This window comes from Trichomycterus rosablanca, chromosome 11 (assembly GCF_030014385.1).
Source record: "Trichomycterus rosablanca isolate fTriRos1 chromosome 11, fTriRos1.hap1, whole genome shotgun sequence".
NCBI lineage: Eukaryota > Metazoa > Chordata > Actinopteri > Siluriformes > Trichomycteridae > Trichomycterus > Trichomycterus rosablanca.
Genome location: NC_085998.1, coordinates 28,454,344 through 28,470,372, shown reverse-complemented (window position 1 = coordinate 28,470,372; position 16,029 = coordinate 28,454,344). Strand labels below are relative to the sequence as shown.

The 16,029-nt window shown below is 42.3% G+C and overlaps 1 protein-coding gene across 1 annotated transcript; it reads left to right on the top strand.

The window, feature by feature from the left end:
- Positions 1-5,243: 5,243 nt before the first annotated feature.
- On the top strand, positions 5,244-15,216 carry wee2 (WEE2 oocyte meiosis inhibiting kinase). Its single transcript, XM_063004630.1, has 11 exons — positions 5,244-5,504; positions 5,583-5,779; positions 7,423-7,477; positions 10,840-11,009; positions 11,127-11,248; positions 11,355-11,501; positions 11,591-11,695; positions 11,792-11,877; positions 13,585-13,755; positions 13,860-14,008; positions 14,971-15,216. The coding sequence occupies exons 1-11, from the start codon at positions 5,244-5,246 to the stop codon at positions 15,128-15,130; spliced, it is 1,623 nt and encodes a 540-aa protein (XP_062860700.1). The 3' UTR covers positions 15,131-15,216.
- The last annotated feature ends 813 nt before the right edge of the window (positions 15,217-16,029 follow it).

Below are 16,029 nucleotides of genomic sequence, written 5' to 3'. Positions count from 1 at the left end.
GGGGGGGGGGGGGGTATTTTGAGCATATCCGAATATTCATACTCACACATGGACTTACTCAAACATATATGCGATTCAGAGCAACCCATTCACCAACATTTCTGAGAAATAGAATAAGAAACCACAGTGCCCAGAGGAAGTATCAAACCCAGGTCCTTAAAACCCTTGTTCCACCAACTTGATCAGCTGTGCAAGTAACTGCTCAGTGCATTCTGGTACCATCGCTTCAGTGGGTAAATGATGCACACATGCCTCACATCGTGCATTTTTAATTTTCAGATCAGCAAGACTAAATATGTTATTTTGTCATTGTCAACAAAGATCGCTGCTGCATTAAGCTATTACTAGAGTTCTCTGGACATGTGCTATATTACACTTACCTTTAAGATGAGACCAAATTTATATCAGTGTGTTGATCCATTAGGATTATTAAGGAACAAAAAGTAAGACAATAGTTCAACCTTAAAAAGTCCAGTTTACATTTCAAAGGGATACAGAAATAATGTGCAAAAAAAAAAAAAGTTCATGACAGTCATGCCCACAGGGCTCTGCACACAGATATTATTGAAGCTGGCACAGTGGGCAGAACTTGTCGCAAAGTTAGTGATAACAAAGCCCACCCATAGACGGATGATGTGATTAGTCAATTGGTCAATTTTACTGATCTGAAATAGGTCTCTGTTTGAATTGAGTTGCTTTAACCCCTCTGATTTTACAGCTGGACCACCAATTCCAACACAACACTTTTTCTAGTTACAACAGAAGGCGGGCATCTTATATTTAACCTTTCACATTTCAACACAAATTAAATAGGCATGTATGAAGGATTTATTTGCTTATATTTGTAATTGTTTGAATGTTGATTGTCAAATTATGAGTAGATAAAATAAAACTAGAAGTGTCTTGATAGTTCCCCTTTGATATACAAATTGATACACTTAAGAAAGGTACATTACACCAGCAAACAAATATAGCAATTAAATCATATTAAATTAACTATACTGACAGTAAAATATTTGAACAGAACAGCACACAGACCTACAGAATTTAAACAGTGGGTTTATTTAAAATTTAAGACTACAGTAGACCCTTGACTTACAAATGTAATTGGTTCCGAAGGGCTGTTCTTAAGTCAAAATGTTTGTTAGTTAAACCTATTTTTCCCATAAGAAATAATGTAAATACAGTTAATATGTGCCAGACCTCCCAAACCACCCCCTTACCTAACCCTTCTAATGTCTTAAGTGGTCTTTTTTGTTATAAATACAAGTATATTTTCATTAATTAAATTATAAAATAGACATTCCTGTAATAAACAATAATAAGCAACAATACACAGTAGTACTGTACTGTACATAAAAAAAAACACACATCACATTTCAGTACAGTACGTGCTGTACCATACACCATAATACATTTCCTTCTTTTTTATAAAATGTATTTACCAGAAACAACAATAACTCATATTTCTCTATTATCTCCTTCTTTATTTCAATAGCACTGTATTTTGTAATTGCACGAAAGAAAGAATACTTTACTCAGCGATTTCCTTCTTCTCTCTCACTCACTGTCCCCTCTGTCTGATACACAGTGACAGCTACTGGCAGGAATAATTATAGAAGAAACAATAATAGATTTGTTCATTTTCTCACCACTACGCTTTCTCTGCACATTCTTTGAGGACATTTTAATATTGAATTTTACAAAATATAAAGAAAACAACGAAAAAACTCTCTTTGCTTACTGTATATATATATATATATATATATATATATATACAGGGGTTGGACAAAATAACTGAAACACCTGGTTTTAGACCACAATAATTTATTAGTATGGTGTAGGGCCTCCTTTTGCGGCCAATACAGCGTCAATTTGTCTTGGAAATGACATATACAAGTCCTGCACAGTGGTCAGAGGGATTTTAAGCCATTCTTCTTGCAGGATAGTGGCCAGGTCACTACGTGATGTTGGTGGAGGAAAACGTTTCCTGACTCGCTTCTCCAAAACACCCCAAAGTGGCTCAATAATATTTAGATCTGGTGACTGTGCAGGCCATGGGAGATGTTCAACTTCACTTTCATGTTCATCAAACCAATCTTTCACCAGTCTTGCTGTGTGTATTGGTGCATTGTCATCCTGATACACGGCAACGCCATTGGATGCACATGGTCCTCCAGAATGGTTCGGTAGTCCTTGGCAGTGACGCGCCCATCTAGCACAAGTATTGGGCCAAGGGAATGCCATGATATGGCAGCCCAAACCATCACTGATCCACCCCCATGCTTCACTCTGGGCATGCAACAGTCTGGGTGGTACGCTTCTTTGGGGCTTCTCCACACCGTAACTCTCCCGGATGTGGGGAAAACAGTAAAGGTGGACTCATCAGAGAACAATACATGTTTCACATTGTCCACAGCCCAAGATTTGCGCTCCTTGCACCATTGAAACCGACGTTTGGCATTGGCACGAGTGACCAAAGGTTTGGCTATAGCAGCCCGGCCGTGTATATTGACCCTGTGGAGCTCCCGACGGACAGTTCTGGTGGAAACAGGAGAGTCGAGGTGCACATTTAATTCTGCCGTGATTTGGGCAGCCGTGGTTTTATGTTTTTTGGATACAATCCGGGTTAGCACCCGAACATCCCTTTCAGACAGCTTCCTCTTGCGTCCACAGTTAATCCTGTTGGATGTGGTTTGTCCTTCTTGGTGGTATGCTGACATTACCCTGGATACCGTGGCTAGATGCGCCAGCAAGACGTGCACCAACAATTTGTCCTCTTTTGAACTCTGGTATGTCACCCATAATGTTGTGTGCATTGCAATATTTTGAGCAAAACTGTGCTCTTACCCTGCTAATTGAACCTTCACACTTTGCTCTTACTGGTGCAATGTGCAATTAATGAAGATTGGCCACCAGACTGGTCCAATTTAGCCATGAAACCTACCACACTAAAATGACAGGTGTTTCAGTTATTTTGTCCAACCCCTGTATATATATATATATATATAGAGAGAGAGAGAGAGACGTCGGAGTTAACTTGGTCATGACGTCACGTGTTTCGCGAATTTCGGTTCGTAATCTGAAATTTGTTTGTACGTTAAGTTGAAAAAGATCATTCGTAACCCAAAATGTTCGTATGGTAAACCGTTCGTAACTCAACTACTACTGTATGTAGATAGTTGAAAAAGATCATTCATAACCCAAAATGTTCGTATGGTAAACCGTTCGTAACTCAACTACTACTGTATGTAGATAGTGCAAATTAGATTGAGAAACCATTAAATAAGCTACTGGAAAGATTATACAGGCTGTCTGCGTTCATATATCATTACTGAAATATGTATCATGCAAAAATACAAAACAATCCGTCTTATTCGTGTGATTAATAAAAAAATTGCCTATACATTATACATACCAGCGGTCTTTATTTTACTTTTACTAATAATTACCACATTTAAGCAAAAGGCGATTGGATTAAATGTTTGATTGACACCCTTAACATCCCGCCTATTAATCAGTAAATGAGCGCATGCGCAAATGGATAAGTTTAATAAAGGAGCGCTGGCTGGAAGCTCGTTAGGAGCAGTGGGAACAGGTGAGCGATCCAGGGTTCTAGTGGGGTGGTACACGTTCTAAACGGTAAGGTACTCTCAAATCATATCCTTATATTTCTATAATATAATATAAATAATAATATTATAATATAAAAAATATAATGTAATTTATTATACACAAAAATATGTATGATTCTTTTTAGGTTTATAACAATGAGTCCATAGAGATTACTTTGTTTGAGACACATTAAAAAAGCAGCATGTAATCTGTATTTGTAAGCTTTTTATGTACCATTTGCGATAACGCATGTAAATACAGTTTATATACACTTACACCCTAGGTCCAGCACGTTAGTTTGCATCTTTTTAACTGTAGCGATAAGTTACTGTGCTTAGCGAGTCAGTCGGTTCTGAGTCGGTTCATTTAGGTGAACCACTGGTTTTGTCTCAGAATCACAGTTCTTTAATTAAGAATAAAACTAGGATAATTTGGCAGTTTCTTTTCATCGATAACCAGCAGTCACAACCTTCTAGAGTCTCATTAAATTGTAAAATATCACCTTAAAATTATCATAAAATATTAAATAAATAAAACCTTAAAAATATCATATCAAGTCTTCAAGTTTTATTAGTGGGGTTGATGTAGTAGGACACGAGTGGCTACATGAAATATATATACACACACACACTTTATACACGTATAAGCAGCAATGCCAGTTTTCTTTTCCCAAACATAGCCAGAAAGTGATGAATTGTTTGGCCTAAAGTGCATGGCCACCACTCATTCAGCCACAGCTATTGTTAAACGTCTGCTCTCTGTTTGTAAGCTATGTGAATTGATATTATTAAAGCCTTTTGTTAATACATACATGTAAGCCGCCCGGGTGGCGCAGCGATAAAAACACACGCTGTTCACCAGAGCTGAGATCTCGAATACATCGCTTCGAATCTCAGCTCTGCCTACCGGACTAAGCCGGATGGGGTCTCTCTCCCATGACCGGTGCAATTACGACCTCTGCTGTCTGATTGATGGTGCCTGCACAGAGATGAGAAAAGAGTGCTCTCAGGGTGTGTCCTCTCTGTACACAACGCTGAGCTGCACTGCACTCGTCAAAGTGTAAGTGATAAAATGCATATGGCATGCTGCCCATGTGTCGGAGGGAGCGGGGCTAGCTTCGTTCTCCTCAATCAGAGCAGGGATCGACATTGGTGGAGAGAAAGCATGACGCAATAGGGCAATTGGATGTGCTAAAAAGGGGGGGAAATGCATAAAGAAAATAATAATAAAAAAATACTGGACTCTCTTGATTGGAAAGCTTTGGTCCAATCCACACCACCATCAACATGCCCTGTTGGGCCCCAGAGCAAGGCCTCTAATTGCGTCACATTGGATAAAAGTGTCCACTAAATCTTGTAAATGTAAGTATGACTACAAAGCAGCTGTTACGATAATCTCATGCCAGTGTCATGCCTGCATTTTAAAGTGCTAGTTTGTCAACATTTGTAAACCAGCTTTAACATTTATTTAAGACAGGCAAAACTGGTTAGTGCACCCTTTTGGGGGTTTTATGAAGCAGGTGAGAACTTGTTTATTTTTGAAAACTAGTAAAACTCCTAGATCCTATGTATGTATTGTATGATGGACCTGCTTCACATTCAAATTTGACTTCCTTGTAGTTGCCAGTGATGGCTGCAGTAAATGAGAAATCAGTGCAGCAGCACTTGTACTTCTCGAGCTGTGGTGAGGAGGACAGCAGTGACAGCAGCGTGGAGAACTGGGTGCCTAAAAGTGTGCCTCTGAGAAGCCCGTCCGCTACCTGCCGAACTCCACGAGTGCAGTGCCACCGTGCCAGGAGTACAACAGCCTCACCATCTGCTGCCACCTCGCCCATACCTTATGCCGCTTGGAGCAAGCTTAGGCTCTGTGACTCCCCAAGTACACCCAAGGTAATGTGCCAGCACTTATTACATGGTATAAAATCAGAAGACTTGCTCAAATCACATGACCATTTTTTTTTCTATCAGAGCCTGCTGTCCAAGGCAGCATTGCCCTACTCGAGCAGCAAGCCTTTTCGAAGTCAGAGACTGTGTGTGCCTGGCGCCTTTGCCCGAGCACCTTCGGTCAATATTAATCCATTTACTCCTGACACGGTGCGGAGAAACAACAAGCACCACAAGAGGAAGAACCGCAGGAGTGATGATGATGAAGACACTTTCCACAGGTAGGACAGTCTCCTGGTGAAGAAATATAATCAAATCTTGACCTAGGGGGTCTCCTGTAAATTTGATTTAATATTCATACCCTGACTTTTGTATTTGCTGCACTTAAACTTATTTTTCTGCCCACTTAACTTCAATCATGCAGTGATCAATAATCTTCCATGTACACATCATGTCATGATTGATGTCCACCAATTATAGTATAATTAAAAATACCTTAATCTAAAATTAATGGAAAGAAACGGTTGACTGGACTATGCTATCATTATGCATCATAGTCTATGGCACAGCATATACTTTTTGGTTTGTTTTATTTTAATACTCTAAGCATTTTTTCCCTTTTCTCGCAATCTAGTGTCCAGTTACCCAGCTGTATGTCAAACAACTACAAAGAAATATACAGATATAAGATATGAAAGGGTGGCTCGGTGGGTAGCACTGTCGCCTCACATCAAGAAGGTCTTGAGTTCGGTCCCCAGGTGGGGCAGTCTGGGTCCTTTCTGTGTGGAATTTGCATGTTCTCCCCATGTCTGCGTGGGTTTCCTCCGGGAGCTTCGGTTTCCTCCCACAGTCCAAAGACATGCAAGTGAGGTGAATTGGAGATACAAAATTGTCCATGACTGTAAAACATGATGTTAAGATCCTAATAAATTATAATTAATAAATAAGGTATAAAAAAAATCTATTGAACTCTACACCCTCACAGTTATTCAAACGACACCCTAATCCATATAAAGTCTTTTCAACACCCACTTTGACTTTTTAAAGATGAAACTTTTTATTCAGCCATGATTCAGCCATGAGCAGAGTTCTGTATGGAGAGTTCACTGCTTTTTATTATTCACCTTCTCTGTGCAGCCAGCAGAGGTCGCTATTGCAGCAGTATAGAGAAATCCTGTCACCTGTCCCTCCAAACCAGAGATTGGCACTCGAGTTTGAGTCGCACTACATACAAATAGACTTCAGACTTGCCTTTCGATATAGCCTATTTAAAAGTGATCCACTGTCATGATGGAGAGTTTAGGCTTAAATAAATTAAGCTCAAATATGAGCTAACTTGTTGCTTCTTACCAAGTGATGTTACTTATATACACCGATCAGCCATAACATTAAACCCACCTCCTTATTTCTACACTCACTGTCCATTTTATCAGCTCCACTTACCATATAGGAGCACTTAGTTCTACAATTACTGACTACTCCATCTGTTTTCTCTGCATGCTTTGTTAGCCCCCTTTCATGCTGTTTTTCACTGGTCAGGACCACCACAGAGCATGTATTATTTAGGTGGTGGATGATTCTCAGCACTGCAGTGACACTGACATGGTGCTGGTATGAGTGGATCAGACACAGCAGAGCTGCTGGAGTTTTTAAATACCGTGTCCACTCACTGTCCACTCTATTAGACACTCCTACCTAGTTGGTCCACCTTGTAGATGTAAAGTCAGAGACGATCGCTCATCTATTGCTGCTGGTTGAGTCGGTCATCTTCTAGACCTTCATCAGTGGTCACAGGACGCTGCCCACAGGGCGTTGTTGGCTGGATATTTTTGGTTGGTGGACTATTCTCAGTCCAGCAGTGACATTGCTCCATCAGCGCTGCTGTGTCTAATTCACTATATATGGATCATATTTGTCTTTGCAGGTCGAAAGAGGTGCACACCTCATCTGAGGACGAAAGCTATGTTCTACCATCAAAGGTATGACACAGTATATCGCTTAAATTATTTATCTATACTATTTTGGCAGTTTGAAACTGCAATAGGGGCACAGTAGAGGTTTCGGGGAGAGAGTATTTTCCTTTCAAGCATTCTTATAGAGTGTATCAGTCTTGCAATAAATAGTACATTCTACTCTATGCACACTACTGCAAGTCTGCACAGTGTTATATTTTCAGGGTTGGTGTGGCCTGGTGTGGTGGGGCCCAATGTGCTCTCTTTTCATGAGGCCCAAAATTCCTGGCAGCACCTCTGCTCTGAAGTTTCAGTTATAGAACTTTTCAGTTATTATGCAATGACCGGTCTGTCTGTCACCCAAAGGCACTTTTCTTGAACCCCCTTGATGTGAGTTTCTTAGTCAGTAGTATTCAGACTGTTATTTAAATGTATAATGTGGCCTTTGGAATCTTTCTTATTCATCAAAAGTTAGTGAGAAAAATAAGATTGTGCTGTATGAAGTTGGGCATTTAAAACTTAGAAGACGCTTTACACCGACGAGGCATAACATTATGACCACTGACAGGTGAAGTGAATAACCCTGATTATCTCTTCATCATGGCACCTGTTAGTGGGTGGGATATATTAAGCAGCAAGTGAACATTTTATCCTCAAAGTTGGTGTTAGAAGCAGAAAAAATAGGCAAGCATAAGGATCTGACTGAGTTTGACAAGGGCCAAATTGTGATGGCTAAATGACTGGGTCAGAGCATCTCTAAAACTGCAGCTCTTGTGGGGTGTTCCCGGTCTGCAGTGGTCAATATTTATCAAAAGTGGTCCAAGGAAGGAACAGTGGTAAACCGGCGACAGGGTCATGGGTGGCCAAGGCTCATTGATGCATGTGGGGAGCGAAGGCTGGCCCGTGTGGTCCAGTCCAACAGACGAGCTACTGTAGCTCAAATTGCTGAAGAAGTTAATGCTGGTTCTGATAATAAGGTGTCAGAATACAGTGCAGCACAGCTTGCTGCGTATGGGGCTGCATAGCCGCAGACCAGTCAGGGTGCCCACGCTGACCCTTGTCCACCGCCGAAAGTGCCAACAATGGGCACGTGAGCATCGGAACTGGACCACTGAGCAATAGAAGAAGGTGGCCTGGTCTGATGAATCACGTTTTCTTTTACATCATGTGGATGGCCAAGTGCGTGTGCGTCACTTACCTGGGGAACACATGGCACCAGAATGCACTATGGGAAGGAGGCAAGCCGGCGAAGGCAGTGTGATGCTTTGGGCAATGTTCTGCTGGGAAACCTTGGGTCCTGCCATTCATGTGGATGTTACTTTGACACGTACCACCTACCTAAGTATTGTTGCAGACCATGTACACCCTTTCATGAAAACGGTATTCACTGATGGCTGTGGCCTCTTTCAGCACTGTAATGCGCCCTGCTACAAAGCAAAAATCTCCAGATCTCAATCCAAATAGATACCACAACACAGCTTTAGGGGTCTAGTGGAGCCCATGCCTCAATGGGTCAGGGCTAAAGGGGGACCAACACAATATTAGGAAGGTAGTCATGATGTTATGCCTCATCAGTGTACACCCATTGGAGATAAATCTGTGGTACACAAGGCACCGGGCAGGAAAATGGATGGCCCACAATACCCAAGCGCTACCATTACTGAGCAAGCCAGGAGAATGTTCAGCTAATTGGTTCCATGTAATTCTGTGGATAGACTTTAGTGTTTTACTTTAAATAAGTTATCACTAGTCAATTACGAATTTGAAGTGATGTTACAGGCCTGTAACGCATTCCAAAAAAAGTTGGGACAGTAAAGCATTTACCACTTTGTAACGTTGCCATTCCTTTTCACCACACTTAAAAAGACGTTTTTGCACCGAGGAGACCAAGTGATTTAGCTTTTATTTTGTCTCATTCTTCCTGCAAACACGTCTTAAGATGTGCAACAGTACGGGGTCGTCGTTGTCACATTTTTTATTTCAAAATTTTCCACACATTCTCTATTGGGAACAGGTCAGGACTGCAGGCACAGCCATGCCTTTGTAATGTGTGCAACATGTGGTTTTGCATCGTCTTGCTGAAAAATGCATGAACGTACCTGGAAAAGATGACGTCTTGAAGGCAGCATATGTTGCTCTAAGCATCTCAACGAGGATGACCCAGATCGGCGCACTGAATTTGCAGAATGGGCAAAACAAAAATTGGAACAGGACCCTCAGTTTACACAGAACATTTTGTTCAGTGATGAGGCAAACTTTTATGTGAATGGTGAAGTTAACAAACAAAACCACTGCTATTGGTCTGACACTAACCCACATTGGATAGATCCCTCCAAGACTGTTGGAACACAAAAATTTATGGTATGGTGTGGTATATGGGGTACAAAGATAGTGGGGCCATTCTTCATCAATGGAAACCTCAAGGCCACTGGATATTTGAAATTGCTACATGATGTGTTTCCCTCTTTATGCACTGAAGCTGGCACGTTCCCTGAGTTTTTCCAGCAAGATGGTGCACCACCACATTATGGGTGTCAGGTCCGAGCATTCCTAGATGAACAGTTTCCTGGAAAGTGGATTGGTCGTCGTGGGCCAGTTGAATGGCCCCCAAGGTCTCCCGATCTGACCCCCTTAGACTTTTATCTTTGGGGTCATCTGAAGGCAATTGTCTATGCTGTGAAGATACGAGATGTGCAGCACCTGAAACTACGGATACTGGAAGCCTGTGCTAGCATTTCTTCTGCGGTGTTGCTATCAGTGTGTGAAGAGTGGGAGAAGAGGGTTGCATTGACGATCCAACACAATGGGCAGCACTTTGAACACATTTTATAAGTGGTCAGAAACTTGTAAATAACTCATGAAAGAATAAAGTTACGTTAAAACCAAGCACACCATTGTTTTTCTTGTGAAATTCTCAATAAGTTTGGTGTCACATGACCCTCTTCCCATTGAAAAAACTAAAGTTGGATCCAAAATGGCCGACTTCAAAATGGCCGCCATGGTCACCACCCATCTTGAAAAGTTTTCCCCCTCCCATATACTAATGTGTCACAAACAGGAAGTTAATATCACCAACCATTCCCATTTTATTTAGGTGTATCCATATAAATGGCCCACCCTGTACTTTTCTGCATTAATGAGAGCTCCGGTTTCCTCTCAGTACAAAGACATGCAAGTGATGTGAACCGGAGATGCAAAATTGTCCATAACTGTGTTTGGTGTTAAAACTTGTGAACTCATTAATCTTGTGTGTCTGTCATGAATGTAACAAGTGTAAAACATGGTGTTAAAATCCAATAAATAAACATTTTTAATCTGCAAAAAAAATGCCTTTCATCAAGACAAAACAACCATCTAATAAAACTTGTCTTCCATCTGTTGGTGCTCAGAGACCGGCAGTGCCGGCCCTCATGCTGTCTCGCTATGAAAGTGAGTTTCTGGAGCTGGGCCGGATCGGTGTGGGCGAGTTTGGCGCCGTGTATCGCTGCGTGAAAAGACTGGATGGTTGCATGTACGCCATCAAGCGATTACGCAGGCCGCTTGCAGGATCTGCCAATGAGTGAGTACTATTCTAGTGGTGTGCATATGAATAATAGAACAACAATGGAGATTAAGTGCACAAATCTTCTATTTTAAGGATGTTATTGTATGATTTGTGCATGTTTTTTGACTGCAGGCAACTGGCCTTAAAGGAAGTATATGCTCATGCTGTGCTGGGACATCACCCACATGTTGTGCGGTACTACTCAGCCTGGGCAGAGGATGACCATATGATCATTCAAAATGAATACTGTGATGGTAGGAACAATGTTTTAGGTTGTGGACCTTCTCTGTCTCCTACTTTCTCATACTTGTGTGGCTATTGTGATCATGTTTCCTTTTTTTAATGCTGTACCTTTTATAGGTGGGAGCCTTCATGATGTCATAACTGAGAAGCAAGAGCAGGGAGAATTCTTTCGGGAGCCAGATTTAAGAGATCTGCTGCTACAGGTCTCGCTGGGACTCAAATATATTCACACATCAGGCCTGGTGCATCTAGACATTAAACCCAGTGAGTTTTTAAGCCTTATTTGTGACTGTATGCTTGTTTTGATCTTTTATAGAAGTTTGAATAAAGTAAACACACATTTTCCTTGCCAGGTAACATATTCATCTGCTATCGGCCTAGCTCTAGCGCAGGTGGAGCAGCAGACAGTGAAGAGGAGGATGATGGATGCCCTCCATCAGGGGTAGTTTATAAAATTGGTAATTCATTATTTGTGGGGATTTTATCTTTTTAGCTACAAATTAGATTTGTGCTTTGATTACAAATGCTTACTTTGGTGCTTTTCCTCATGATAGGTGACCTGGGTCATGTGACCTCCATTTCGAGTCCTCAGGTAGAAGAGGGGGACAGTCGTTTCCTGGCATGTGAAGTATTGCGAGAGGTATTGCGAACTGTCTACAAACTATTAGAATAAAAAGCTGCTTCTGTTTGAAACTAATCAGAAAAATACATTATGGAAAATGTTATCTACACTAGATGGCTCGGTGGGTAGCACGGTCACCTCACAGCAATAAGGTCCTGAGTTCGATCCTGAGGCGGGGCAGTCCGGATCCTTTCTGTGCGGCGTTTGCATGTTCTCCCCGTGTCCACGTGGATTTCCTCCGGGAGCTCCGGTTTCCTCCCACAGTCCAAAGACATGCAAGTGAGGTGAATTGGAGATACAAAATTGTTCGTGACCGTGTTTGATATAACCTTGTGAAATGATGAATATTGTGTAATGATTAACTACCGTTCCTGTCATGAATGTAACCAAAAGTGTAAAGCATAACGTTAAAATCCTAATAAACGGGTGGCAATGTGGCTTGGTGGGTAGCACTGTTGCCTCACAGCAAGAAGGTCCTGGGTTCAATCCCCAGGCGGGGCAGTCCAGGTCCTTTGTGTGCGGAGTTTGCATGTTCTCCCCGTGTCTGCGTGGGTTTCCTCCCAAAGTCCAAAAACATGCAAGGTTAATTGGAGACACTGAATTGAACTGAATTGTATGTGTGTCTGCCCTGTGATGGACTGGCACCCTGTCCAGGGTGTTACTGTGTGCCTTGTGCCCATTGAAAAGCTGGGATAGGTTCCAGCACCCCCCCCACCCCCAAATATTTTTCAAGCGACCCACATTTTGTCCATGATTACCACGACCCAGGCAACACAATGCATCAAAACAAAACACAAAACCCTAGTGCAGAGTTGCAACTTAATAGTGGCAATAAGAGGTGGGCCACATGGAACAGGTTAAGAATCTTTACACCTAGGTTTTGCAGTATACATGTGCAATTGGAACCACACAGTGTTGTTAACTCAGTATGACTTTCAGAGAAACAAGGCTGTGGTTAAGGTAGGTGCTACGGTGGCACAGCGGTCTAGTATATCGGTGCTGCCATAAGTCGATGATTGGCTATGTTTAAAGAAGTTGGTATGATTGGATAAAAGCGTCTGCTAAATGCCGAAAATGTAAATTGATTAAATCCCAAGCGACTTACAGTAGTGACAGTGTACAGTCGAAGTAATTGAGGGTTAAGGACCTTGCTCAAGGGCCCAACAGCAGTAACCTGGTAGTGGTGGGGCTTAAACCAGCAACCTTCTGATTATTAGTCCAGTACTTTAACCACTAGGCTACAGCATCCCTAGAACTGAACCTGCTGCGACTCTGACCAGGACGAAGTGATTAAAATCAAGGAGCACATGGCATAAGCTTTTGACTCCGACACATGATTACCTGGGTCTACAAGGGGTGGGACAATGGCTGAACAGGGTTTTATCATAACTGCTGCAAGAGTGGTGTCTGCTGGCTGATTGATGGCGCCTGCACAATGAGACGGGATAATGGAGAGCGGTGTGTGACCGTCCATGCACAAAACGGATCCTCATGTGAATTCTGCCTGTGCAGGAGAAAAGATGGGTCAGTACTGCACAGGTTTCAGCGAGGGCATGTGACCGTTGTGAGGTCTGCGCCAGTGGTAGCGAATTACATTATAAATGGATACGACTGTATTAGGAAAAAATTGGGGGAAAGGCATTTGTTTACTTTAATGCCTTCATGTACAAACAAGCCAGACCTGGTTACATTAATTTATTTGTTTGGTCTATTTCTGACCATCAGGATTACAGTAATCTACCAAAGGCAGATATTTTCGCCCTGGGCCTGACTGTACTATTATCAGCTGGAGCTCAACCTCTACCTAAGAACGGAGATGAATGGCATCGTCTCAGGGAGGCTCACTTACCCAGCCTGCCTCAGGAGTTAACTCCAGTCTTAAAGAATCTTTTACAGGTGCAGTACATACTAGTACACTAGTGTCCAATATTTGGTTTGGTTTTACTACAATGACTGCTTTTGTCATTTAAATTCAGAAGTATAATACTTGTATTTGGCAGATGATGCTGGACTCTGATCCCACTGTGAGGCCTTCTGCGTCTGCATTGTGCAGGCACCCGGTGCTGCGCAGGGAAAGGGCTGGTAAACTGGCCACACAGCTACGCAGAGAGCTGAATGTGGAGAAGTTCAGGACGGCCATGCTGGAAAGGTGAGACAGGGCAATGATGGATGTGAAAGTATATAGGTATAGGAGGGTATATATAGGTATGACCTAAAGTTGGGTTACAACATGATTAAACCAATTGGAACCTAATAACCACTGTTAAATTGCTTTCTGCATGCATATATACAGTATATACTTGACCCAATTTGAGCGTCTGTTGGACCACCTCGATCGTCGTGTCCACTCTATATGCATCCGCATGCTTTGTTAGCCCCCTTTCATGCTGTTCTTCAATGGTCAGGACTTTCACAGGACCACTACAGAGCAGGTATTATTTGGGTGGTGGCAGTGACACTGACATGGTGGTGGTGTGTTTTTAAACACCTCACTGTCACTGCTGGACTGAATAGTCCACCAACCAAAAATATCCAGCCAACAGCTCCCCGTGGGCAGCATCCTGTGACCACTGATTAAGGTCTAGATGACCAACTCGAACAGCAGCAACAGATGAGCGATCGTCTCTGACTTTGCATCTACAAGGTGGACCTACTAGGTAGGAGTGTCTAATAGAGTGGACAGTGAATGGACACAGTATTTAAAAACTCCAGCAGCGCTACTGTGTCTGACTCACTTATACCAACACACACTAACACACCACCACCATGTCATTGTCACTGCAGTGCTGAGAATGATCCACCACCTAAATATTACCTGCTTTGTGGCGGTCCTGACCATTGAAAAAACGGGTGAAAGAAGGTAATAGTAGACATACAAAGTGTTCCTTTATGGTAAGTGGAGCTGATAAAATGGACAGTGAATGTAGTTGTGATGTTAAATTTTAGCACAATGATACAGACAACCTTAAGTGTCTTGACATGTTTATACCAACGTAATTGGTTTATGCTACACTAGGCCAGACTAGGCAGTTGCATTTATCCAGTCATTATTAATAGAAATAATGGGATACTTTAATACGCATTTAAAACTGAGTGCCCACCTCTCCACAGGGAACTCCAGGAGGCTCGTTTAGCTGCCGTTTCACCTTTTCCACCGCTGATCTCCACAAGATGTGCCGACTCGCAGACCAGCTCTCTTCCCAGGCCAGCACGGAGGCTAGTAGGGCGAAATGTAGCTCGCTCAATGAGTTTTGGCTGTCTGGGACATTGAACTTTTGGTTAATTCAGGTTGAATTTTGGCACATGGGTGTCTATTGCGTCATTGTGAATCTGAATTATTCCAGATTCTGTTACTTACTCGAGTCTAAATTTGTTTTATTCATGTAAATGGATTTTATCCTTGTAAATAAAGTTTTTAAATGTCTTACCCAGTGTAAGTGGTTTTTACAGCCATGAATTAGGTAGGGCATTAATCATACATGATTAGTCTTAAACAGGCCCTGTATGTTGTTTATTGTAAGTTAAAAATAAGGGCAGGATAGCTTTTTCCTTTGGAAGGAGATTGGTCAGCCGTTAGTTTAAATATTTTTCATGCTATAATGCACTTAATGCTTAACTACAAAAGAAATAACAAAAAGAAAGCAAGCCCTTCTTAAATTAGGTGAATAATAATGGGAGGGTAGTTGTAGCCTAGTGGTTAAGGTACTGGACTAGTACTCAAAAGCTCACTGGATCAAGACCCAGCACTGCCAGGTTGTCACTGTTGGGCCCATGAGCAAGGCCCTGGTATAGTGTCATACTGCACTTCGCTTTGGTTAAAAGCGTCTGCTAGCCGCTCAGGTGGCGTGGCTGTAAAAACACACGCTGGAACCAGAGCTGGGATCTCGAATACATCGTATCGAATCTCACATCTGCCTACCGTCTAAGGCTGAGCGGCCACATGAACGATTGACCTGTTGTTCAGATTTGGGCGGGACTAAGCCAGATGGGGTCTCTCTCCTATGACTGGTACAATTATGACCTCTGCTGGCTAATTGATGGCACCTACACAGAGATGAGAAAAGAGTGCTCTCAGGGTGTGTCCTCTCCGTACACAATGCTGAGCTGCACTGCACTCGTCAAAGTGTAGGTGATAAGATGCATGCTGCCCACGTGTCGGGATGCAACCAG

What these genes read in the sequence shown, in the direction of transcription:
- wee2 (XM_063004630.1), top strand. Translation starts at nt 5,244, where the DNA reads ATGGCTGCAGTAAATGAGAAATCAGTGCAGCAGCACTTGTACTTCTCG. An exon ending in ACTCCCCAAGTACACCCAAG is followed by an intron (nt 5,505 to 5,582) that starts GTAATGTGCCAG and finishes TTTTTCTATCAG; the next exon opens with AGCCTGCTGTCCAAGGCAGC. An exon ending in AGGACGGCCATGCTGGAAAG is followed by an intron (nt 14,009 to 14,970) that starts GTGAGACAGGGC and finishes ACCTCTCCACAG; the next exon opens with GGAACTCCAGGAGGCTCGTT.